At 37.1% G+C, this 23,564-nt stretch overlaps 1 protein-coding gene across 1 annotated transcript in view; it reads right to left on the minus strand.

The window, feature by feature from the left end:
- Positions 1-4,091: 4,091 nt before the first annotated feature.
- Positions 4,092-23,564, minus strand: part of LOC149916271 (protein FAM227B-like) — a 64,617-nt gene continuing 45,144 nt past the window's right edge. The window contains 2 exon segments of the mRNA XM_090149281.1: positions 4,092-4,259; positions 5,176-5,294. Coding sequence (XP_090005407.1) covers positions 4,092-4,259; positions 5,176-5,294 — 287 coding nt within the window.

The following is a 23,564-nucleotide window of genomic DNA, read 5'->3' on the forward strand; positions in this document are numbered from 1 at the left end:
CTCAATAAAGATTAGATGTACTTCAAACCGAAGCACACTAGTGCCCAAGCAGCTGTCGTCTTTCCAGCCAAGCTGCGTGTGATTTGGGATGGGAGTAAGCATATGCTCTATTAGCCAACAACTGAGCCAAACGTAGTTGTTTTTTTAAAACCAAATTCATTTTTCAAGTAACGCTGAAGCAGGTTTGTGTGAAACTCTGATTGCAGAACCCAATAATTATGGAAGGCTTTTTTTTGCCAGATATCATATAATGGAGGATTTTCTAAATGTTTGGGTTTGTTTTTTTAAAATTTTCCAGCTTCTTACCTGTCCCTTACATGTCATACACATGTCTAAGGTTGGCTGAGCTGCTCTGAATTCAAGGGGGGTTTTGTGTATGTCTTTCCACTGATTAAACAGCAATAGCAATAGAATTAAATCATTAAATGCTGAAGAGTTTTCCATTGTTTTTCTCCCAGTGAACATCCATCCTTTGTTGTAACCATTCCCTTCTTGTCCAGGCATCCATCTTAATTCTTCGCTGTACAAAGGTCTTACAAGACCCTCTCTCTGAGGAAGGATTCAGAGAGCCACTTCGAAGCAGCAACAGCAGCTGCACAAATTATACATATATTTTGAAGGTCTAAGCCTCATTTTATGATATTAAAAACATTCAGCTCTAATTTTCATAGCTGACTTAGAAGGTCAAACAAGAAACAGAAGCTGAAGTCAGACCCCAAAGAGTGTAGAAAGGCTTTTGCAGAACTTCTGCCTGAAAAACTTAATGCTCCACAGTTGAATCATGAACTTAATCAGAGCCAAATACTATGAATGGAAATATTGGGGGACAAAGAGTTAATGATCGATGTAGATATCTCTACTGAGCTGCTTTAAGTCTGTTATAGGCAGGCCTGGACCCTGTAAAGATATATTCAGTTACATTCCTGTGTAATTCTGTGTAGAGCACATCCAAGTGTAGCAGCAGCAGAACAGATGATGTGCTTTCAGAAAACCTTTCCTATTTTTTTTTCCATTTCCGAAGGCCTTTTGAGAGAATGAGAGGAAGCCTGGGCCTTTTGTTTCTGAAGATCTATCATCTGATGATGGCCAATGGGGAGAGAGTGGGGCACTGTCAGAACTGATTTTCAATACTTCCTCTAGAGGGAATATGATGGCCCGTGTAAGTGGCTTCAGAAGTCAGACTTACAGGCCTCTCACTATTGTTGCTGAAAAATTCCACAATTTATTGTCTTGCCTGAAATTCATAAAGTATCCAACTTCCTTGACTACGAGATTTTAGGGTGCTGCCCTCCAAAGCTGCTTTCTTGTAAGCCCTTGTTAGGGGCACAGATCAAATGGCCGAGCTCAGCCTCAAAGGCTGAGAAAGCAGGACGAGGACCACCGAGACAGCAGCTCCACGTGGCTGGACAGGCAGGGCTGGGACTTCCTGGGGACTATTGGAAAAGCAGTTCTGTAGCCGCTTCTCTGACCCACAGGCTGTCTGAATACTCTATCCGAAATTCTTTTCCACCACAGAACTGTCAATACTACGAAAATAATTTGTTGGTTACTCATAATAAATTGAGATTTCATTTCTGAAGATGAACTCTGTGACCTGTGTCAGCTAAGTAAACACAATTTTACGGACAGAAAAACAATGATTTGTGAGATTTATTGGTGTTAAACAAAACTAGCGCACAAGAGGCCTTGCACAACCAGCTCTTGGCAGCCTCCTCTCTCCGTGTGCTGAATGAGTACACCCAACAAGAAAAATCTCTTCAGATCCTCAGAACAGGGCAAAATCAAACTGTGAGGCCAATGCCAAGAGATGCACACGAAGAAAACTGCAGTGCACTTGAGTCGGTGGACGTGAGATGGCTGTACACATCCTGCGCTTCTGTTCCATCACTAACAAAAAGGCAGCGATTTTGTAAGCCTTTTCATGCAAGCCTAAGGGGCTTCGTTAACAGAATCTGAATCTCAACTATCTGCTTTAGCTCCCCTAATGAGATCTTTTTTTCCCCCTATGTAGGTGGTCTTTCATTTCTTAAATGCAATTAGCATACAGTTGTTGCCTGATGTTTTTATTTATTTTTGAAAGTGCCGACTACTGGACTTAGTTTCACAGTTATAATGTTTCCAGAACTGACTTTTGTGCTCCACAGCCTATTTTCAGGAAACATGTTGTAAGAGGAATGATATTTGGAACTCTACTTTTATGGTCGCAAACACTTCTCCGGTTTGTTTTTTTTTTTCCTTTATTTATTCATTTATTTATTTATTTTTTACTCCCTTTGTTTGTTCATTAGGGGCCACTTAATTCCTAGATGTGTTTTTTGGAGGTAAGTGCCTTTCCTTTGAAATCCATACACTAAAACAAAACGTTAAAAATACGTCTTTAGACAAGATACTGGACTTCTTTTCTGTGATTCTGTGCAGTGTTCTGACAGTGCACTGAAGTTTGAGAATTTGTCCATATTTAGATTTTCTCTAGACACTTGATGACATGTTCATTAGCTGCCTTTAGTTCATTACGGAGAGGCACTGAAGAACCTTCTGTTTAGCTGTAAAATGAATACAAGGTTTCAGACTTTTAATCAAACTGTGAAAATTTTCAACCTCCTGTGTTTTTTGGTGTTGGTTTTGTTCTTTTAAAAGTGACACAGATGAGTTCTGTGTAGTGCTTTCAACTTTTAAGTTCTATTCCAGTCCTGCTTTCTGTGATTCATGAATTTATAACTCGTAGTCACGAAAAAGAAAATGGAACATTTTTGAAAATCAACATCAAGCATATTGCAAATGACAATAAACACGTCAGCAAACATGGGTATACTAACAGTTTATGCTGGCTGCTTTGCTAATTTGTTCATTTTACATAAATGGACAAATTATAAATGCCCACTGTGGTCACATTAAAGGGAGAATGGTGTGGAAATTTCTATTCTCAATCAACCCATAAAGAAGTGGACACGACTTATTTTTAGACATAATTTTGCTGTGAAGAGTCACCTAAAATCTGCTGAGAAAAACAATCTGTTTCACAAGACGTCTAAACTTCTCTTTTTATCCCATTAGTCAGCCTAATAACGAGTTTTACAATTCTTTCCTTGTAAAGTTTGTAAAAAGAATTTGACAAATATAAAAAATAACACACTGAGAACTTGAAAAGAACTTTTCCAGTCTCCCATACGATGATTTGCTAAAGGCCACAAAGTTAAACTACTGTAACGGAGAATCTGACACCTAAATTCATGGAAATCCTGGGAATCGTCCTCTTGTAACAGAGCTTTGGCAGCGTTCTTCAAGCTGTGATTTCCCTGCACTGAACACCTGGTTCCAAAAAGCAGTGGCAAACTGCACGCACATGTTGTGCACAAACACCTCTGTACACAGAGAATAACAATCCTGAGAATTCTCAACAGAAAATATCTGATGGGAACTGCAGTAAATTTTAACTGGATGCACAACTTCATATACATCAGGAAGAACACAGAATCAATTAGGAAATCTCTGATTTTGAAAGGCCCGGAATATCTGTGCTACACAATAGATAAATCCCCTCTATGTTCAGAAAGATAAGTATGTCCAAATTCTGAACAGACATTAAACTTCCCCAAGATTTATACAGGTTCAGATGCACAGCAGGCAGTTCAGAGCGATAACAGAACCGAGTCAATCCATAAACCTAGAATCCAACTATCATAGGAGCTCCAGTACATTTGGTGAGGTCTGATTTACGTTTCTCATTCAGCCCCATTCTCCCCCAAAAACAAGAAACATAAAATAACTAAGCTGAACTGCAGTCTTACTGAAGACACTTTAATACTTATTTTAGGTTAAAGGAATAATAAGATGAAGATCAAATCTTTTTGTTGTATTTCTAAGGTTCTCTCTTTCAGGCAAAACACTTGCCGAGACCGTCTGCATTACTGTGGTCTGCCTCAGTCTAGAAAAGAGAAAACCATCTCAGCTGTTGTGAGCATACCAGAAAAAGAAACGAAATAAAAGGGTGAGATTTTAGAAATGCATTCTTCTCCTTCTTGCCCCAACTGGTTTAAGCCAATTTGGCAAAAAGTTTTGAAGAAAGGTCTTAAAATGCTACATTTTGGGAGTCAAAAAGGATTTGGTCGTTTGCAAGCTTTAGTACGATCAGTTCTGCCACTCATGGAATGTGAACCAGCATTATCTATTTTATGCTTTTTCAGACAGTAGGAGACCAGAGGACATCGGCCACAAAGTCTGAAGAGCACATGCTTGCATTCTGAACCAATACAAAAGGACTAAAAATGAGAGAAAAATCTGTAAAGCTTATTTCAAACTATCTGCAAATAATAGCAGAAGAGAAGAGAAACTTCTACGTATATATTAACAAATATCTCTGCTGAAAATATGCTGCTTAAAGGAACTGTAGTTTAAAGGAGTGCATCATTATACTGGTGCTAGCCATCAAAATAGGGACCAGAAACTGACAAAAACTGGTGATGTTCTTATCTCAGAGGTTTTCTCTCTTAAGCAGGAAAACTGCAGACTACAACAGGCATGAGACCAGGTCTTCTACATAGAACAGACACACCTGCAAGTCATCTTGAATTATTTTAAATCAATGCAGCATTCTACACAAACCAATGTTAAAAAATAAAATACAAATCAAGGTGTATGATAGTTCATTGAGAATACACCCCGTAAATCTCATTGTAAACTGCAGTTCACCACATTAGAGATGTCCCCATAACCTGACTCCTTAACTCTCGTGTAAAGCTAAAGTATTTTCCATTCATGAACACTTGAAAGCCTTAAAATGCAATAGAAAGGAGAGCTGAATTAAATAAGATACGATACAACCTAGCATAAATACATTTAATAAAGGGGAAATCCAACATAATGCAGCAGGATTCGAAGCCACCAATAGTATCATCTATACAACTTCAAGATTACATTTCTCTGACTTTGTCTTTTTTAAAAGCAAACCACAGCTAAGATCAGTAGAGAAAAATCCTCTCATATTTCAGCTCATTTTCTCCAATTATACATGTTTTCTCTCTATGATCATCTATGTTCTGTTGTTACCACTACGCAGATCACTGTTGTGTAGACCATTTTATTAATGTAGCTCATAAATATTAACAGAAACATGGCTCTTGTTAGCAAGCTACCCTCAGTGTGCTCCTTTTAACATCAGAAGTAAATAAAGCAAACCTCTGTTACAGTTTCAGATTCCTTTGGCGTATCATTTATATGTTCACAGTCCTCACTTATTTCTTCATCTGCCATATATTTCCTATCTTCAAGCAGATCTTTGCAAATTATGTCCTCTGCTAACAAAAACAGAAAGAACATACTGTTCCATTTACTGGCCATACGTAGATACTGCTGTCTTCCTATTCTTCTGACATCCTTTTTCAACATGCAGCATTTTTTGCTACTACAGGATACACATCACACTCTCTGTGAAGTGTTTAGCAAACCCATTATCCCTTTAAGACACCAAAATGTATTTTCCATACTTTTTTCCCTATTAAAAATTCTACGCCAAAGAGATTTCACTGCCGATAACAAATCAGTTAATGCAAAATGGCACTGAGTGACTACATCACTGGAAACATACTGATCTGCCAATTCACTGGAAACAAGACAACATCTTACTAATGGCAGCAATAGAACATGGATCCCTAGCTCCATCTCGTATGTTTTAGAGAAGTATTATTAATAATCCTAGACTGCTATGCTAAGGTGGCACAAGGTGGAGAGTAAATATCCAGTCTCACCAGACTGATGCCCTGCTCAGGTGCAAAAAGAGGCTGTAAAACATGAGTGTGTGAGTATTCAGCTTTGGGCAGCTTGAACAGGAAGCTGCTAATGGAATTTTGACTGTGCACCCTGTAGAAACATTACACTTCATGTAATGCACACGTTTTCCAAGTGCAAACCTTATGTATTGCAAAGCTCCCTTTATCATTTTCTGTGGCAGAAATAAATAAGACGACTATTGACAAACAGAGTACATAAGAATGACATGCTGAATTTTTTTTAGATAGTTCAGTGCCCTCATGTCCATTTAGGAAAGCTGCTAAGGAAGCCATATGCTTCTTGAAGGACTCTAAAGCAACTCACAGTTTTACAGTAAATAGTCAGGCATCCATGAAGACAAAGCCAGATCTTAACTGGGCAAGTACGTCTTAGCCACAGGTTATAAAGCAGACACAGATGTACAAAACTATCAAGACAGGAAAACAAAAGTTTGGAAGAACAGTGAGAAAAGCTTTACGTTTTTGCATAACAGGAAATCCACTGAACAAAATAAGAATTACAAATAACCACTAACATGCCTCATTTGCCTTAAAGAAATACAAAAGCTCCTAAAATGAGAAATAAAATCACCAAATGAAAAGAACCACAAAGTGAAGAATTTTCTTTAAGAATGAAAACAAAACAAAAACCCACCAATTTCTCTTTGAACACAGCTACTCAGTACTCAGAAAAGATGATGGAGAGCAGGACGAAGAACTGCCAAGCAAGAAGTGAAATGAAATTATCTCCTCCGGTTCTGATGTTAGCAGACAAATGCCATTCAAAAATGATTTCCTGCAATGACAATTATCTCACAGGCCTTCAGAACAACTCATCTACTCACAAGCAGATGTGCAGAAGAACGAGGTTCCAAAATCCTGAAAATTAGCAGAAGGGGAGGATGATGTATCAAGCACATCCATATCAGCTAATCTGAATTCTGAGAAAGAAAATACAATACTAATAGGAAGAATGGTTACATAACACTGAGATATGAGGTTTATGGGCATCTGCTCAAACATCCACGTCAGGACCTTGTGCATCAGGAGTTTACTTTCTACCCCAGTAGCACACACAGATCACACAGAGTCATCCACCTTCTAAATGCTACTGCACATAGCAGGGCTTGCAAGAGAGACTTGTAGAAAATGAGAAAAAGGACTGTGGGTAGTGAATGTGACTTTTGGGCATCACATCTCAAATCCGCAGTTACTGGAAAGTATTATTTATTTTAACCTGTCCTTTTCTACACTGTTACTGCAGAAGCTCAGTAATAATTTCAAAGGATGTCTGAGTTGTCGTAGCAAAGCAAGGATTCTGGGACTGTGAATAAGGCACCGTACCCAAGTGCAGAGCTTCAAGGAGGTGTGAATGGAGCTCTAGCTAGGTCTAATCATCAATGAAGAAAACTATTTTGATTGTCTCGACAATTCTTTCTGTGGCCTGTCAGTTAAGTCCACATCCCTTCTGCACAGATATGTACACTCTTTATGTCTCAGATTTAAAATCAAATGAGAACATAATTGAAAAGGCTTGGTTTTACAGACAGCTTAAGACTTTCTGAAACCAATAAGCACAGCAACATTTTAGCCCTCAGATATGAATTTAGGAAAGAAAATGAAGAAGTTAGTCTCCAGACTCAAAGTGAGTATGATCTGAACCCTGTTCACAAAAAGGTGGCAGACGTGTGCTATCTGGGAATGACATCTGTGTGCCATAAGTGTGCCACTTGCAGAAGTGACAAGCACAAGCAAAAATACTCTAATGGAACCACGCAGCAACAAGCAGATGGACATGGGCCTGAAAGGCTGAGCCTGAGAATTCACCTGACGTTGAAATCAGATTTTACTGGTGTGCAGTGCCTGTGAGGAACAAATAGCGTCACACTGGGAGTAGGAAAGACTGGGAGCTCTGAGGGTGAACCAAGGCCAGAAGTTACACTGATTAAAATCAGGAGGGATTTCAAATCCTCGTGGTCTCCTGCCATAGAGTAAAAGATTAGCAACTGTAAAGTACAATGCCAAAACACTGGACGGGAGGAAAAACAAGAGAAAAATGATGCCAAGCACCACAAGGACACTCTCTCCTCCTACCTTGATCCCCAAAGGATCCCACTGTGCTGGTGCAAGTGAGACAGAGACAGACAGTGCACATGCCAGCTCAGTAGCCCAGCAAGAAGATGGAACACAGCCATGGAACAGCCACATCTCAGAACGTGGCCGAGCCCTGCAGCCTGAGATGGCAGCTGTGAGGTCTTTGTTGACAAGATTTCAGTACGTGCTGAATGAACGCGTATCTGGCAGGAACAGGAAGGAGTGAAGCATTACTGCTGATAACGCTCACTCCTTTACTGCAGTGACCCAGCTCAGCAGCACTGTCACATAAGCACTGTCTGAGGCCACACTTACATTAATCTCAACGTCTGTTGAATTGCTAGCTCTATTCCTGATAACATCTCATTACAGCTGGATTTAAACAACCTCACATCTGAAAGCTGATGTATTCTAAACTACATCATTTGATTTAATTAAAGTACAGCTCCTTCCCACAACCTTTTCTCATTTATGCTACACATGAATGCTAGGTACTCAAGCCTATGAGAAATCTGCCCTCACACCACGGTCAGTAAGCCAGCAGGGCTTTTGCAACTCCTGTCACCTCACCCATGAATCCTTAACAGCAATGTGAAATTAATAGCACAGCGGGTTATTCCTCCTCTTTCAACATTCCTCCACAGTAGGTAGGTCCAAAAGCCATTTCAATAGAGGTATTAAGAAGGAATTAATCACCAATAATTAAACAAAATTAAAATTCATTTACAGTCCACTGATGGACAGTATAACTAAAAGACAATATACCCTTAAGCACCTTTTTATTGCTGACAGTAATAGTTGGGTTAGAATTAGCACAGCATGGTTTTTAAATCTCAAACTGAGACTGCAGAGAAGGCAGTTAAAAAAGGGTTGTTTGTTGGCGGGTTGGTTTTTTTGGTGTGTGTTTTTTTGTGTTTTTTTTTCCCCTTAACTTGCAAACTGAGCAAACTCTATCTGGAAGTCATTAACAGATAATAAACATAACCTTCCCCCACTCACTCCCAAGATGCCATCTCAAGAGTCACTTTTCAGAATACAGTTGTATTTTTACAACATGTCATCCTACAGAGAAGAGCCCCACAGACATTCATTTTATCTGATTTCTCCCTTACCGCTAAGGAATTAGTGCATTCTCTACAGCAGGACTCAGATCCTGGCAAGGAAAACGAAAAGGAGTGAAAGGAGAAGGAAGTTGGAAAAGAAGTAAGAGACATTCAGGAGTAAGTTACATCTTTGCAAAATTCTCACACTGATTCTTCATTTTGACAGGTCTTTAGGCATAGCATTCGTACACGTTGGATGCATTTAGCGTGACAGTAACTCCATGCTGACTGGTTTTGTTTCATCGTTGCATATGCTAAATCTTTACAGTTCATAGAGATAATAGTAATGGTGGCAGATATGAATCTAACACACACACAAGAGGTTTCTGGTCTGCCACGTTGCATTTACAGATGTGTAACTACAACACAATAGTGAAAAACACAGAACTATTATCTGTTTTAAAAGAAAATCGAAATCATATTTTAAATTTTGAATCAGCTGAAACAGATTAAGTCTTGCTGTTTTCATTAACATCTAGCTGTTAAGATTATTACAGTTTCTTTTTTACGGCTTTTTTTTTTTTTTTTTTTTTTTTTTAAAGTCCTTCTTCCAGAGGTCTGGATAATGAAGACCTTACACAGATGAAACTCTCACCATCAAATACTATTTTGTCTGGATGGAGTCATTGCTCTTTTGTTACAGTTTGTGCTCAGGTGTTTTGCAAACGATCACCGTAATCTTTCAAACTTAAAAGTTAATTGTTCTCGTCTTCAACACCAGTGAATTGTTAGTGACTGCCTAAATTAAGGCTTACAAGCATAGCTATCAGCAATTGTGAAAAGTGCAGGACTTTCTCTAGTTTTCCAGTCCTTTGTGGTTTTGTGAGCACAGACATTATTCTTTTTTGGAAAGAACTTCATTTCAGTCGTCTAGGTGCAAACAGAGTTGTATTTTAAATGTAGTGTGTAGAATTAGTTTAGTTATCCCTTTTCTTTAGAAACCCACCTTTTGCTTTTCTATATGCATCTCTGTAACTGTCACTCTTCAAATTAACTTCTCAAAATAAAGTTAAAATATGTTAATGCTGTTTTATTTAAACTTGCCTCAAAAATTCCTCTGATGGTGCTAATTATGAAAGTTCTATAGTTTTTGGAGCACCCTGATGCCTCTCAAAAGGTCTCTATGCTTGTTTGTGATTCTGAATGGAACCAAACATCGTATTTCAAAAAGATTCCCATGAAGTGTCAACTAATACAGTTTTGAAAGTCAGTGAAGTTTGTGCATGTACGTTTGTACATAAGTATATGCGAAGTATAGAATCGGAACAAACGCCCATTTTATATTACAAGCATTACAAGCATTTATATTACAAGTATTACTGTACTGTGAAACTTCAACAGATATATTTGCAACTTAGTCTGAAAATAAGGACTTCAGACAGCTTCTCATTAACAAATACTACATGTTTTTGAGATGGAGGAGAAGCAGAATGCATACACATTCGGAACAGTGGAGAGGTTAACATTTTCTGTATGGCTCAAAATTATTTGCCAACAAATTCATGTTAAACGGACTCAGCTTGTAAATGAAAGTTGGTTTGCGTACTGAAATATGTCACTAAATTCTCTTCAGGATTACAAAATTCATTCTGAAAAGTGAAAAAATATAGCAGGTCGACTTTGAAGAGTGCAGCAACAGTCAGTCTCAAACCGATATCTAATACAGCCAGACTGTTATCTCATAGACTTGGTGATAAGCAGAAAGACCAGCTGTTCCTTCTTAAGAAATTAAAGAAGAAATCTTTAAAGCAATCTTTAAAAGCACGTTTGGAGATTTTTAACTATTCTCATTCCACAGAGCACCTGCATCCTTTTGGTGCTCAAAAGCAACTACCATACTTGGCATGACAACCTCCCAGACTAAGCTGAAATCTGTTTCACTGTTTGATCACGATTGGCAATGCACTAATATCCAAATAGGCTCAGAGATGCACCTCTTTTCACTCACTATTTCCCAAAGAAATAATTTGAAAACAGTACCATTAGTAGGCTTTTTAACTGTTCTGTTAACTCTTGCAAGGAACCTCGTGACTGAGATTTGTGCAAGTTCTTGAAAGCCAAGGCAACATGGGAAAAAATCAGTCCAACCTTTGCCTTTAAAATAAGAAACACCGCCTCTGATTAGACAGCAGTGCTGCTCTTTGCTCAGATGAAGTGTGGCAATTTCTAACTTTTGAAGTTTTCTTTTCCAGATGTGAATGAATTACAAATAATGCTTTTCAAAATCTGACTTCAATTTAAAAAGAAGGAAAGAGAAGATCCTTTGAGAAGTGGTGCTCCTGCCATCGTGGTCAAAGGGTGTGAAGAAGGGTTTCTACGGAGGAGAGTCTGTTCCACCTCATTGAGATTCATAAGCCTGTATTTTGTCAGTGAGGAAAGATGCACAGCTTATCACCTCCCTAATTAAAAAAAGGAACTCAAAATCAGGCACGGTACAAACACAACGAGACCTGTTTCAGTGAACTGAAATTTTCTACCTTATTGGTCCTGTGAGCCTTGGAGGAAAATGGATTTGTTAAATAAAGGAAGACCTGGTGACCCACAGAAGATTGCAAGGAAAGATATCCAATACTAAAGGGATTAAGCACAGCATAAGCAGACCACAAAACAACACATCAGACAGAGACTGGAGATCGAAAAATTGGACACTGAAGAAGTCAACGATGGAAAGATATTTCAAACTGTTATCTAAATGTCATTATAACATCAAAATTAAGAACAGAAGAAGAAATCAGATATTTCCACTGACACTTCTCAAAAACTTGCAGAGAACACAAGAAAGATGTCTTTCTAGGCAAGCCTGTGGAGTTAAGAAGTGTGGGCTATAAGAATGGAATTAAAGAATTAAGAAAAAAAACAAACAAGATTTGCTATTGATTCTTCCTTATTTAAATATAAAAGAAATCTATGGATTAGACTTCCTGATGTCACAAGAAAATTTTAAAAGACAAAATGAGAGCCTGTAAGAATATCAGAGAAATAATTACTGTATCTGATATACACATAATGATTTAAATTCCAACTTCTCTGAACAGGAAAAAAAACAAGACAACATCTGGATGATTTCTTTGTATAACAATGTAAGAATAGCTCCCTCAGTCAAACCAAAGGTACACGCAGTGCAATATCCTACTTCCAACTCTGACCAATATGAGATGCCTGAAGATGACTGTAAGAGCATGGCAAGCACAGTGATATTTCCACAGAAGTCTCTCCCGGCCACAAGCATTTTGTGGCTCAGGAACCATAGAGGTGGTGATGGTATTTTAGAGTTCTCTATGACATTTTCTACTAACCAACTCTGGAATCTTTGAAGTTTTAAAAATGTGGTATTTAACAGCGTCCTTTGGTGCTTATGAAAAATGTATGAAGAGCCATTTCTATTTTGTTTTCTTTTTTTAAAACTTTAATCTGATGTTCTGCAAGTCTCATTTGTTTTAAAATTAGAAAGTAATCAGAGAACTCATAACACATAACATCTTGCAATAGATAGCTGAAGGCTTTTGTATATTAAAACATCTTGCAAGCAGAAAGCTCAGATGACATTCTGCGAGAAGAAACTGAGGTTCCTTTTCCCAGTTCTGCTCATTTAATATTCCCAAACTACTGCATAACAATTCCTATTTTCTGAATTCAATATTTTCAAGTATATATACTCTAACAAAAACTTCTAATATAAGTTTTGTAAAACATTTTATATTACATTCTGAGAGATGATTTTACAACACAATTTAACCAGATGAAGGTCAGCTGTGCTCCCTCTTTTCTTTAAATCATTGGAAAAATGAGCTTCTTTACAGACTACTTCTTTACAGATACCAAGATGTTCAATAGAGTGCACTTCACATCTCAAACCTTAAATAAAACAAGTGCACCTCACTTGCCTCAGTCCTTAAGCAAAACAGATACCTTAAGGTTAAAGTAAACAACTTTTCTCAGTAGTGATGTATTCAGACAACATCAGCATACAGCTACTGAAATTCTGCTCTCGGTAGAATTCTGCCCTAGTGGAAGGAAGATGCAGAAAAAGCAAATAAATTCTACCAGAATAGCAGAGCAACATATTAACATTGAAGAGTTCTTACGTGCTGAAATAACATTTGAGAAGTTTAGTTTCCATGATTAGTGTTAGCATCTTCAGAAGCACATTTAGATAGTTCCCTTCTGCTGATTGCAGGGCACAAGCTTCCTCATCCATCAACTTGTGCAAGTATATGCAAAAAAAAAATCAGATCTCATTTGTACCCTCTTGTGCGCCTGCACATCAACAGAACATCACAAGTAAGGATATGTTTAGGGCTTGTTGTTTTTGTTTTTTTTTTACATGTGCAAACTATTACAATAGCGTTAATTTCTCTCTTCCTCAGATTACTTCAAGCATTCTGCTCTGACAGCTTTAACATACCAGCCAAACTGTCTGGTTTCTGATTTCTTTGCTTTAAAGTATTTTTAATTAAATTGCATTATTAATATATTTGGCTGTGACTGCAACTTGCACTGTTACCACTGCCACAACACCTGGTGTGCCGGACACGCTCCCAAGTGGAGAGTGGTTTTAAGAACAGGGACGTGGTTCTGCAAGAAGCCTGAAGCTGTCAGACACTGCAATCTATACACAGCATAATGTTTAGTTATTCACATGAGCAGTTCATTATCCTTACCTCACAAATAACTGTTTAAGCAGACACATAATGGCTGTTTATCCCTTGATCACACTGGCAATATCAGTAATAACTAGAAGTGCATACAGTTTGCAGTTAGCACGAAGTGTGTTGAATCAGCTGCTTCTGGTGAACAAGCAATGATTTGGGGAGTTCCCGTTCTTTCAATATTATTTATTGTATAGCACCTTCAGTGTTAGCTTGGAGGTGATTAAGAATTACAGTTAGGAGGCAGCATGGACATTTTCCAGATAGCTATATTTTGTCCGTAGAAAATAGAGCAGTAACAACAAGAATTTTAGAAGTCTGATTGTATCAGCTCAGATACAATCATTCTCAATATCTTGCTAACATCTTACCTCACCAATCTCTTAATGTGTAGTGGGAAGGGACGACATCTGCTGCTGCTAGCTCAATGACCTGAAAGTGTCTTGAATAGGATTTAAAATATATCGGCTGAGAGAAGACAAGCAGGCCACCCAGAAAGACCAAATGTCATGACTGGCCTCCAGAATATTTCTCCTCTTTTGCAGTGCAAGGTAATAATTTGATCAGTTTGGCTTTAACATCTGCTGCTGGTTGAGATCTCTGACAGGCTTTTCCAACTGAGATACATTTTGAACATTATTAATTCCCATGACCTAGTGTCAAAGTCTGATAGAGAAAGTGATCTGGTTGCCTTATCTTCCAGTATTTAATAACAGTACTGGGTAGAAACAGCTGGAAACAATATCACATTAGCTATAATAAATTTTCAGAAGACTTCGTTGAAAATAGCTCAGATCTGGTGGAGCCAAATCAGAAAACAGCCTTATAAACCAACAGCATGTAGAGGAACAGCCACACGAGCACACTGCTCGAGATGCTTCCCCAATCAGGCTATGCAGGACACAATCGGAAGTAAACTGACATCTTACAAAGTCATATGGAAATCCAGGTACAATTTTGTCCTAAACTTAAAATCTCATTTTTTCCTCAAATAAAATAAAGTCATTTATTTAGTACTCTTTAAGCTGTGAATGGGCTCTGCAATACCTCTTCACATGCAGCTTCTGTTGATTTTCGTAGAAGCTTTGCATGCAGAAACTTAGAACAAATTCTGAGCCTGCTCTGATACCAATCACAAACTGCTTTACTGAAGTTTTTACTCTGCTGTTGTTTTCAGCTTAAATAAAAGCACTTAACCACAAAAAATATTTTTGATCATTTTGCTAAAAAAAAAAAAAATAGTGTCTACACAATCATTAGTTATCATGGCATGTCATGAAGTACTTACAAACGAAAGTAGAAAAGGAAGAATTGAAAGTGAGGCTGTATCTATAGCTAATAGTAAAAAAACAAACAAAAAAACCACCAAACCCAAAACACAAAGAACACAATGTCCTCCACTCCCCAGCTATTCTATGAGATGGGGCAAATTATTACTGCATGCACATCTAGGAAATTCCACTAGTGCTGTGTGCACTGTCAGAGAGATTACATGGTTGATGAATGCTTCCAGAACCTTTCTGCCTGCACGTTGGAAGAAAACAAACTCTCCTTATTTTCAGCTATGGAGATGCTAGCTGAATATGTGAACAGCCTTGAGCAGTATATTTTAGGGAACAGAAATTGGCTAAGTACACAATGAAAATAAATCTGCTCTCTTTTTTTTATTCATCACCAAAGAATCTAACTCGAAATGTTTTGAAATTGCAAAACTGTTGTGTACTGCAACTGTTCTCTAATTTAAATACTTACACATTACTAAAAAAAAATATTTTCATTGCACATCTAGGTGAGGAAATTTTTCATTCATATCGCATTTCTGCGTGGAAGAGTTGAATATATGTATGTATACACTTTATCTGCCTTTCTGATTAAATACTGCATGTAATTATGACTAACAACAGTAAGAGTATTGGCAGAAAAAAGCTGATGGTGGCAAACACTTGAGAAATGGATGTTGATATCTCAGTCACTCAAACTATGCACCCACCACCAGCAGCCAAACACAGGCACAAATACTGTTTGCCATTACTGCTCTTCAGATTTCAAGATACACTTAGCTGAAAGAGCAGATTTCCAAGAGGCTTTAGGAGTTCAGTTTGCTTCCTCTCCCCCCAATAAATGATTAAATATTTCAAGGCCTTTCTACCCTCCATTCTGGTTCTAATTATTACACTAATTTTGAATACAGCAATCAGGTGGTGATGACCTGATAAGCACTTAAATATGTTACCCAATATTTCTAAAATGGAGCTGTAAATTTTTCTGAGATTCTGACATGAACACATTAAAATAACTAGGAGAACACATCACTTTCCTGAAATATACAAATTTAGCTTTAATACTTTAATTCCTATGTAACTCGTTATTGAATATTGACATCAATACGTGAGCAAAAATAATACACCCATCTGCATCAGTATTACTGGATCTTGTGCTTGAAAAGCGTTAACACTTAAAATAAAGCACTAATCATATTTGTGTTCAGTGTCTAACTAAAGGAAAAACACTTTAACCAGCAAAGATTTACACACTTGGAAAAGACAATGTAATGGCTGTGACAATTAGCAGCTTAATTAGTCAGTTATCAGCAGGGAAAACACAATTCCCTAGAGAGGAAAAGGACTCCTCCCTTTGAGCTCTGCTTTGACTTGGACACACATTTCAAAACAGCAGCATTAGAAAATGCTTTTACCAAATGCTAGCATCAGTACCAAGAAAATAAATTAAAATCCATCACAATAAGACTATGAATGTATCCATACAAGTTTCGTTACACTGAACTGCATGTACTTTTCATTTCCCCAAGTTTCTTCTAAATGACTTTTCACAGCAATTCAGGATATCAATGTAAAACTGAAAGCAATTACAGTATGCTGATTATACAGTAGCTGATAATATTCATAAAAGCCTTTGGAGCACAATCATTCGTATACAGTTAATATACTTATGACTCAATTTTTGTGAGGCCCTTTACACAGCACATTTACCTACCAGAGAAAAGGACTAGCAAAGACATCTCCTTTCACCTATGTATGTTACACCAAATTCACCTTCATGCACATTACTGACATAGTTTTCAGCTAACCAAGTTGATGGTGAGTGGAGGACGTAGTAACTCATTCGTATTATTTCCTATCTGCTTAGAGTCAGTCTGTTTTATTGTGTTGAGGAAACTAATGCTATAGAAAGATAGGCTGTCTTCTTTGTTCTCATTGCTGCACTGGTCACTATCAGGAATGTTACTGGGTTAGATGTGAACCTGTATCTTCTTCTCACAGTTCCCAACTTTTATTTTAATACTCAGGAACCCTCTCTTTGTCCTTATTTCTGAGTTGAATGGAAAGTCAGAACTGAAATCCTCCCAAAGATGGGTTATAAACCACAGATGATCCTTCTTGGTTGACTTGATGATCTTTAAGGTCTTTTCCAACCTGAGCAATTCTATGATTCTTTTCCCCCTCCTCCAGATGTCAGTATGCAAACCTGCATCTTACTTCCAGTTACATAAAATACATGTCAGCCATATTTTTAATTAATAAAAATGAATGACTAAAATTATGAGTAAGAAATAATTTGAGCTTTTCACTACTTTAAATCACAGCTCAAAAAAATGTGGTGCTCTCTGTGTCTCTCAATGCACTGATCCCTGGTGCCCAGAAGGCACTAGAAATTAAAGTTTATTTAAAGAACTGCCTGGGTGCCACACACACAGATGTATTCTCAGAATAGCAAAAAGCTTGAACAGGTGCAGGCAGGCAGGGAATTGCGTGTGAACTGCAGGCATGTGGTGAAAGATATAGAAAGAGCCCAGCTCTAAGATACCAGGCACATTCCTACATTTTGAAACTCCATCTCTAAATATTCAGTTTTCACATTTACACCTACCTTTTTTAAAAAACAAAGAAGCAAAACTGAAACAAAACAGAATGACTCATCTCTTCAAAAAGGTCCTGGAATAATTTATCCCAGCAAGCAATACAATCAACTGAATCCACACCACTCTCAACTTATTTGTTACTAATGTAAATAGATTAAAACCAGCAGAAAAGAAAAAAATACAATATTTTGCTGGGATAAATGTTCCTTACTCTGTGAGCGTGGGCAAAGGTGGAATTTAACTTCAGTTACACAAGACTTCCTATATTATGAACTATGCAATAAACGTGCAATGAATTCTCTATCAACTTGAATTCCTTGGACTAAGTATAAAAAATAATACATCGATTTTAGGAACTCATTCTAAGCCGATGTTTAATTTTGAGGTAAATCTGGTTTATTCCAAAAGCAGTTAAGACGGATTGATTTCTGACAGCTGTTACTGTTTGAAACTTTAATATCCAGGAATTTTTTTATATTGATTTGAAAGGGCGTCTGTTTCTAGAATATGTAAAGTTTTGATAAAGCAGAGATCATTTCTCTGCTTTCATTTTGTACAATAAAGCTGCTCTTAATATTCTTATCTTCTAATATTGATTGCTAAATAGAGTGACTTTATCATACCATCAGTTTTTAAGCAAATCATTGAAGTCAGATGGGTTTTCTATTCCAGAATGGAGGAATCATATGATCCAGTATAATCTCCATCTTTGTTGCAGTGAGAAAATAAAACTAATGATTTTTATCTATACAAGATGAAGAAGACTGTATTAAATCATATTTTTAAGTAGTATGCTTATTATTAAAAGTGAGAAATTATAAATTTAGCTTTAGTGAATTAAGTAAGTTTCATTCTATTACGGATTTGGTAATACTAACCTTGTTTGATGAACTATTGGAGATTCATGCCAAAGATTTTTTGCAGCCTCTCTCCCACATGTATCTTTTTTACCCATCTATGCTGGAAAATTCCAGATCACTACTTTTGTGAGCCCTCTGTTTTGCCAGCCAAAGGTGTCATGGTTCAGACAGAAGGCAAAAATTGAACTGCCTTCTCTAAACAAGACAGCAGCATCTTCCAAAGTGGAAGGTGGATCTTGTGATTGGTAGTGGGAGAAGGTGGAAAGGATGCATGTTGACAAAATTTGGCAGGAAAGAGAGCACTTGTTCTGGTACTGATGTCCAGGATAGAGCTGTGAGAAACTACAAGCTCGAGTTCCAACTAGCTGAGAAATGAAATGGTGGGAAAAATACAATGATAAAATATTGCTCTTAAAAATCAAAGTAGTTCTATGACCCCTCATCATTTACCAAGATTTTATCTCATTCTGGGAACGTGTTTTATGTGACAACACATACTCTGTTCCTAAAAATTCAATAATAATACAAGGAAAATCATGTGCATGTATTGGCTTTTTTGTTGTTGTTGTTACCTACACAGTTATGCTGTATTTTGAAAGCAATTACACAGCTCGTGTAGAAGTTAAATCATAATGCACGCAGGATACATTCCAGAGGAAAGAACTTGCAGTCAAAAGAATATGGAAGTTAAACAAAGAGCACTGACAGACAGATGTGCTTCATATTCGGGATATAATTTCAACACTGAAAGCAGTAGTCAGTGCAAACCATTTATGTCCTGAAAAAACTCCCAGGTTGGAAACTCGGTTTAGTACTCAAAGATTGAGATTGGCTATTCAGGAAATCTAAGTATGCCAAAGAGACAGTGAAATTGGATTCTCCACCCCATTCCTTCAGCAGAAGCAGAAGTATTTTTGTCTCAAGAAAATACTTCCAAATTGGAACGTTCTAAAGATGAGAACAGTTTATGAAATACAGCTGAAATATCTCAAAGAATAGGAATAAAGGTCAAGCAAAATCCAATTCACCAAAGTAACAAATCAGAGAATCTTCCATTATTTTATACTTTTCCATTATTTACAATTCTGTAATTCTACTCCCCCTCCCCACTACACAAGAAAGTATCTCTTAAAGTTTTTTGTTTTTATATAAATAACTGTCAAAGAAATATAATAGCTACAAAATAAGATGGTTCTAAAGGAGCTTTGTAAATAGTGGCTAGTAATATTTCCATTCATCTACCACTGAAATGCATCCATGTCTGGCAGCAAGGTGGGATCACTTCAGACGTGTGCAGCAGAAACAATCAGTTCAGTATCAGTGTGATGAATATTCTACCTCATAGATGTTATAAAAAATTGGACTCAACCAGCAGAAGGAACTGTATCATTCTAGCAAGTTACTCCTTGATGCATAACGCCAAGGAATGGCCGTTTACAATCTCTTTCATGTAAATGGGAAGTTAAAAATTTAACATTTCAACAGCCTGACTCTGTTGCAGGATAATGGAACAAAGATATTCAAAGTATTTCTTCGGCCAACAAAATTGCAATAGCATTCATGCACTTGTTTCTAGATTATTTAAAAATGTAAAACAAAAGCATCAAGCAATGAGAAGTATTGTGGCTTTTCCAATTTAATGTAGACACTGGATATCCATCACCCGATATTCTGACTTGAGATATATCTATACAAATGTATCTATATATATAATCTATATGTATAGATTATTTACAGAAGTTCAAATGAAATTCTAAATTTTTCTGTTCTGCAAGTTCTAAAGACTCCACTGCTTTGCTTTTCATATGATTTGCTCCTTTAAACCTGTGGAAAAAAAGAAAAGCTTATTTTGCCCTCAGGAATGATATCATGGAAGTGTTAAGAAATTAACCATTTGTTGCTCACTTTCCTATATTAAAACTGGCAATTACAAAATAAATTAAGAGTGGTACTTCTTAATAAATTAGAGACACCAACTGCTGAATTTCATTTCCCTACCTCCTTCATGCTCTCCTACCAGGAGCACAGACCTTTAGAAGAATTCCACTGATGGTGGCTGCAGTCACATTGCTCTCAATTTAACTATTCCTATCTAAAAAAGAGAATTTGCAAAACTTTAATTTTTTCTTTTTATTCCAGGCTTTAGCTTTCCTTAAAACCAGGTTAGAACAGAAAGGACTACCGGTCACGAGCCACAACTTTCACATGGAATTTTAGTCTCTAAAATAATTAATATCATCCTGCCAAGAATGTCACTCCTGATTGAATCACACTGATATTAAATTGGACCATCAATTTTAAAATAGACCACATCCTGACCCAGTGAGGAACTTTACTGAACCAGAGCGAAGAAAGAAGCAGGAATATATTACAATGACAATTCTAAGAAATATTATGAAGGCTTTATGAAAAGGTTTGATATTCCAAAATTAGAGCTTACTCAGCTCAAGTACACATTCTCTCCACTTGCCAAAGTTATTTCTAAAGGAGAACTTCTTCAGATTATCCTGCAATAATGTGAAAGCCTAGCATGGAGATGGCACCAGTGGTCATACCAAGGAAATATATGAAATATAACAGGGAGCTCAACACTTCAACAAACCTTACCATCTCACATTAGGTGTTGGAGACTGCTGTTTTACTGACTGTTACAAACTCATAAGAATTTCAAAGGTATCATGTTTCAGCATTATGTAGATGCTTAAAGTACGTATGTATGCATGCATGACTCCAAGAAATGATAACAGTCTCTCCTTATTGTTGCTGACTCAAAGAAATATGGAAAAAAAAAACGCTACCACCTGAAGGTTGTTTGGCACCCTAGCTGAGCTGCTATCACACAGCCTTGTAATAAAATAATCACTGTCACTTTCTGGCAGGCTCAGTGTATAGGCCAAGTACTAAATCAATTAACAAAGTAAAGAAAAAACATGGCTAAGACCTCCAATTCTCCAATCATCTCTAAAAACAAAAGTTCACCAGTAAACAAACACAGGGGCTGCTTTACCAATTTTCTTTTTCAACAGATTGCTTTGGTTTCCACAACCTTTGGTTTGGCACTTTCCATAAATACTAAAACATTCAGACATTTAAAAAACACCAGGAATTCCTGACGGTTCGCAGGGTTTGTCTATGTGGATGTCAGACATTTCTCAATTATTAGGACACAGAGTGAGTTTAATCTACAAAGAGATCAGTTGGCCTACATCATTAACACACTTTACAAACAGTGGATAAAACAGTTTTAAATTACCAGAAGTTGCATCATTATGGATTATTATTTTAGCATTGTTAGTCTTCTATAATATGATGTTGCTCCCCCTGGAATACTGATTAAAATAGGAACCAGATGTGCTTTTCATGACCAGATCGAAAAAGATAAACATCCAGAAAATCAATTCAAATAAAAAAGATGCCCTGAGGGCATTTCTCAAAACTGAAGAAGGAGAACATATGTATCTTCAGAAAGGTGGGGCAGGAACTGCAAAAAACCCTCAAAACCAGACCTCTCCTCTTTTACAAAAAGACCTAAGAAACACGGAACAATTCTGGTCCTTCAGACACCTATTTTGGTTACAGTCCAATGCACCATTATCTTAAAGCTCTGTCTACTGAAATGAAGAGAAAAAAAAAACCAAAAATCAGTATTTTCAGTTTTGCTTACAAATCTACGGGAAATAAAGCTCATAGAAAAAAAAAAAAAGAGAGAGAGAAAAAGAGTGACTGCTTTATATCTAGATCTCTATAATTTACAGTAATACTGCTTTGGTTTACTAGCCTGTAAATATGATACAAAAGTTCCAAAAATAATCTCCCGCTCCAGAGAGCCACTAAATGGAGGCCTTATCTTCTTGCCAATCCTGATGGGAACTCTTTTTGTGCTAAATGCAAGCTAGTATCTGGAATCATAAAAACTGTGACTAAGACATAATGGCACTGTTTTGCAGAATAGACCAGCTGTTTTCTCCACATGCATTAGAAAAGATCAAGATTTCCATTCACAAAGAAACAAAGATCACCCATCACAAAGGGAACTTCAGGATCAATCTTCAATGCCTAAGTTTCTACAACAGATTTCAGTGTGACCATACTAAAGCCAGATACTTTCCCCCCTACATCTCTGCATCTAGGAAAGGATCCAAAGACCACGCAAAAAGGGAACTTCTCTACCTCCTTTGATAAGCATGCAGTTGAATGGGTTTCTCGAGCAGGAAAACAAAACAAAACCACCAACAACAGCAATACAAAACAAATCAAATCAATGTTTTTGTCCCTTATCTACCTAAATTTCAAGAGAACTAGAAAAGAGTCCCAGGTTGCTACCACCCTGGTTACCTCAGATGAGAGGAACTTCCACTGCGAAAAGCACAGGTCTTGCAATTGGATCAGCTAAACTTGACTTGAAATAGTTTATAAAGAGAAAATATTTCTGGCTTCTATGAACAAATACTTTTTGCATGAACAAAGCCTTTTCCCTGCATAATGCTACAGACTTTAGAAGTCTTACTGCACATCAGTAGAGTCAAAATACATCGAATATTCAATATATTTACACTAAACCTAAAAATGATTCCACACAGTAGAGCTTCATACATATTTGATTTGTCAGATTATGTTATTTCTTTTCTAAGTTTTGAAAGAAAACATTAGACAGGAGGAGAAGGGATTTGTATGAGAAATTCCTTGATCCTTCCCTGCACTCTGGTAAAAGGACCCCAGGCTATTTGAGCATACCGCCACAGAATCCCCTATTTTGTAGCTCTTGTTTCTTTTGACTTACTTTATACATTAGGAGTTCCTTACTTTCTTCTTTCCCAGTATTTTTCTATTATTTCTCCTCTTTCAGTGAATTTAATGCCATTTAGTTTTCTTCATCCTATAGCTGGCTCTCTATTCTCTTCCAATGCTAACACCTGTAGGTACATTAACAGGCCACTTTGGATACTGAAGATGCTCAACTTTCTCCTCGTGCAGAGGCTCACCAAGCTTACCGACTCAGACAATAAGCTGAACAAGAAGAATGTGGATGTTGGAAAGACTGATATTTGATCAAAGCTGCATTCTTTTGAGACATCTGCTGTGTCTGAGATAAGTGCCTGTAACTATTACAGAAATTGTTTGGTTAGAAGAGTCTAAAGTAAAGTTATTCGCTTATCACATTGTAGAAAGAGGCAGAAGCACCTTGACTCAACGCTGCAAACATCCCTCTGAAG

The sequence above is a fragment of the Phasianus colchicus genome, chromosome 12 (assembly GCF_987193195.1).
Source record: "Phasianus colchicus chromosome 12, bPhaCol1.hap1.1, whole genome shotgun sequence".
Taxonomy (NCBI): Eukaryota; Metazoa; Chordata; class Aves; order Galliformes; family Phasianidae; genus Phasianus; species Phasianus colchicus.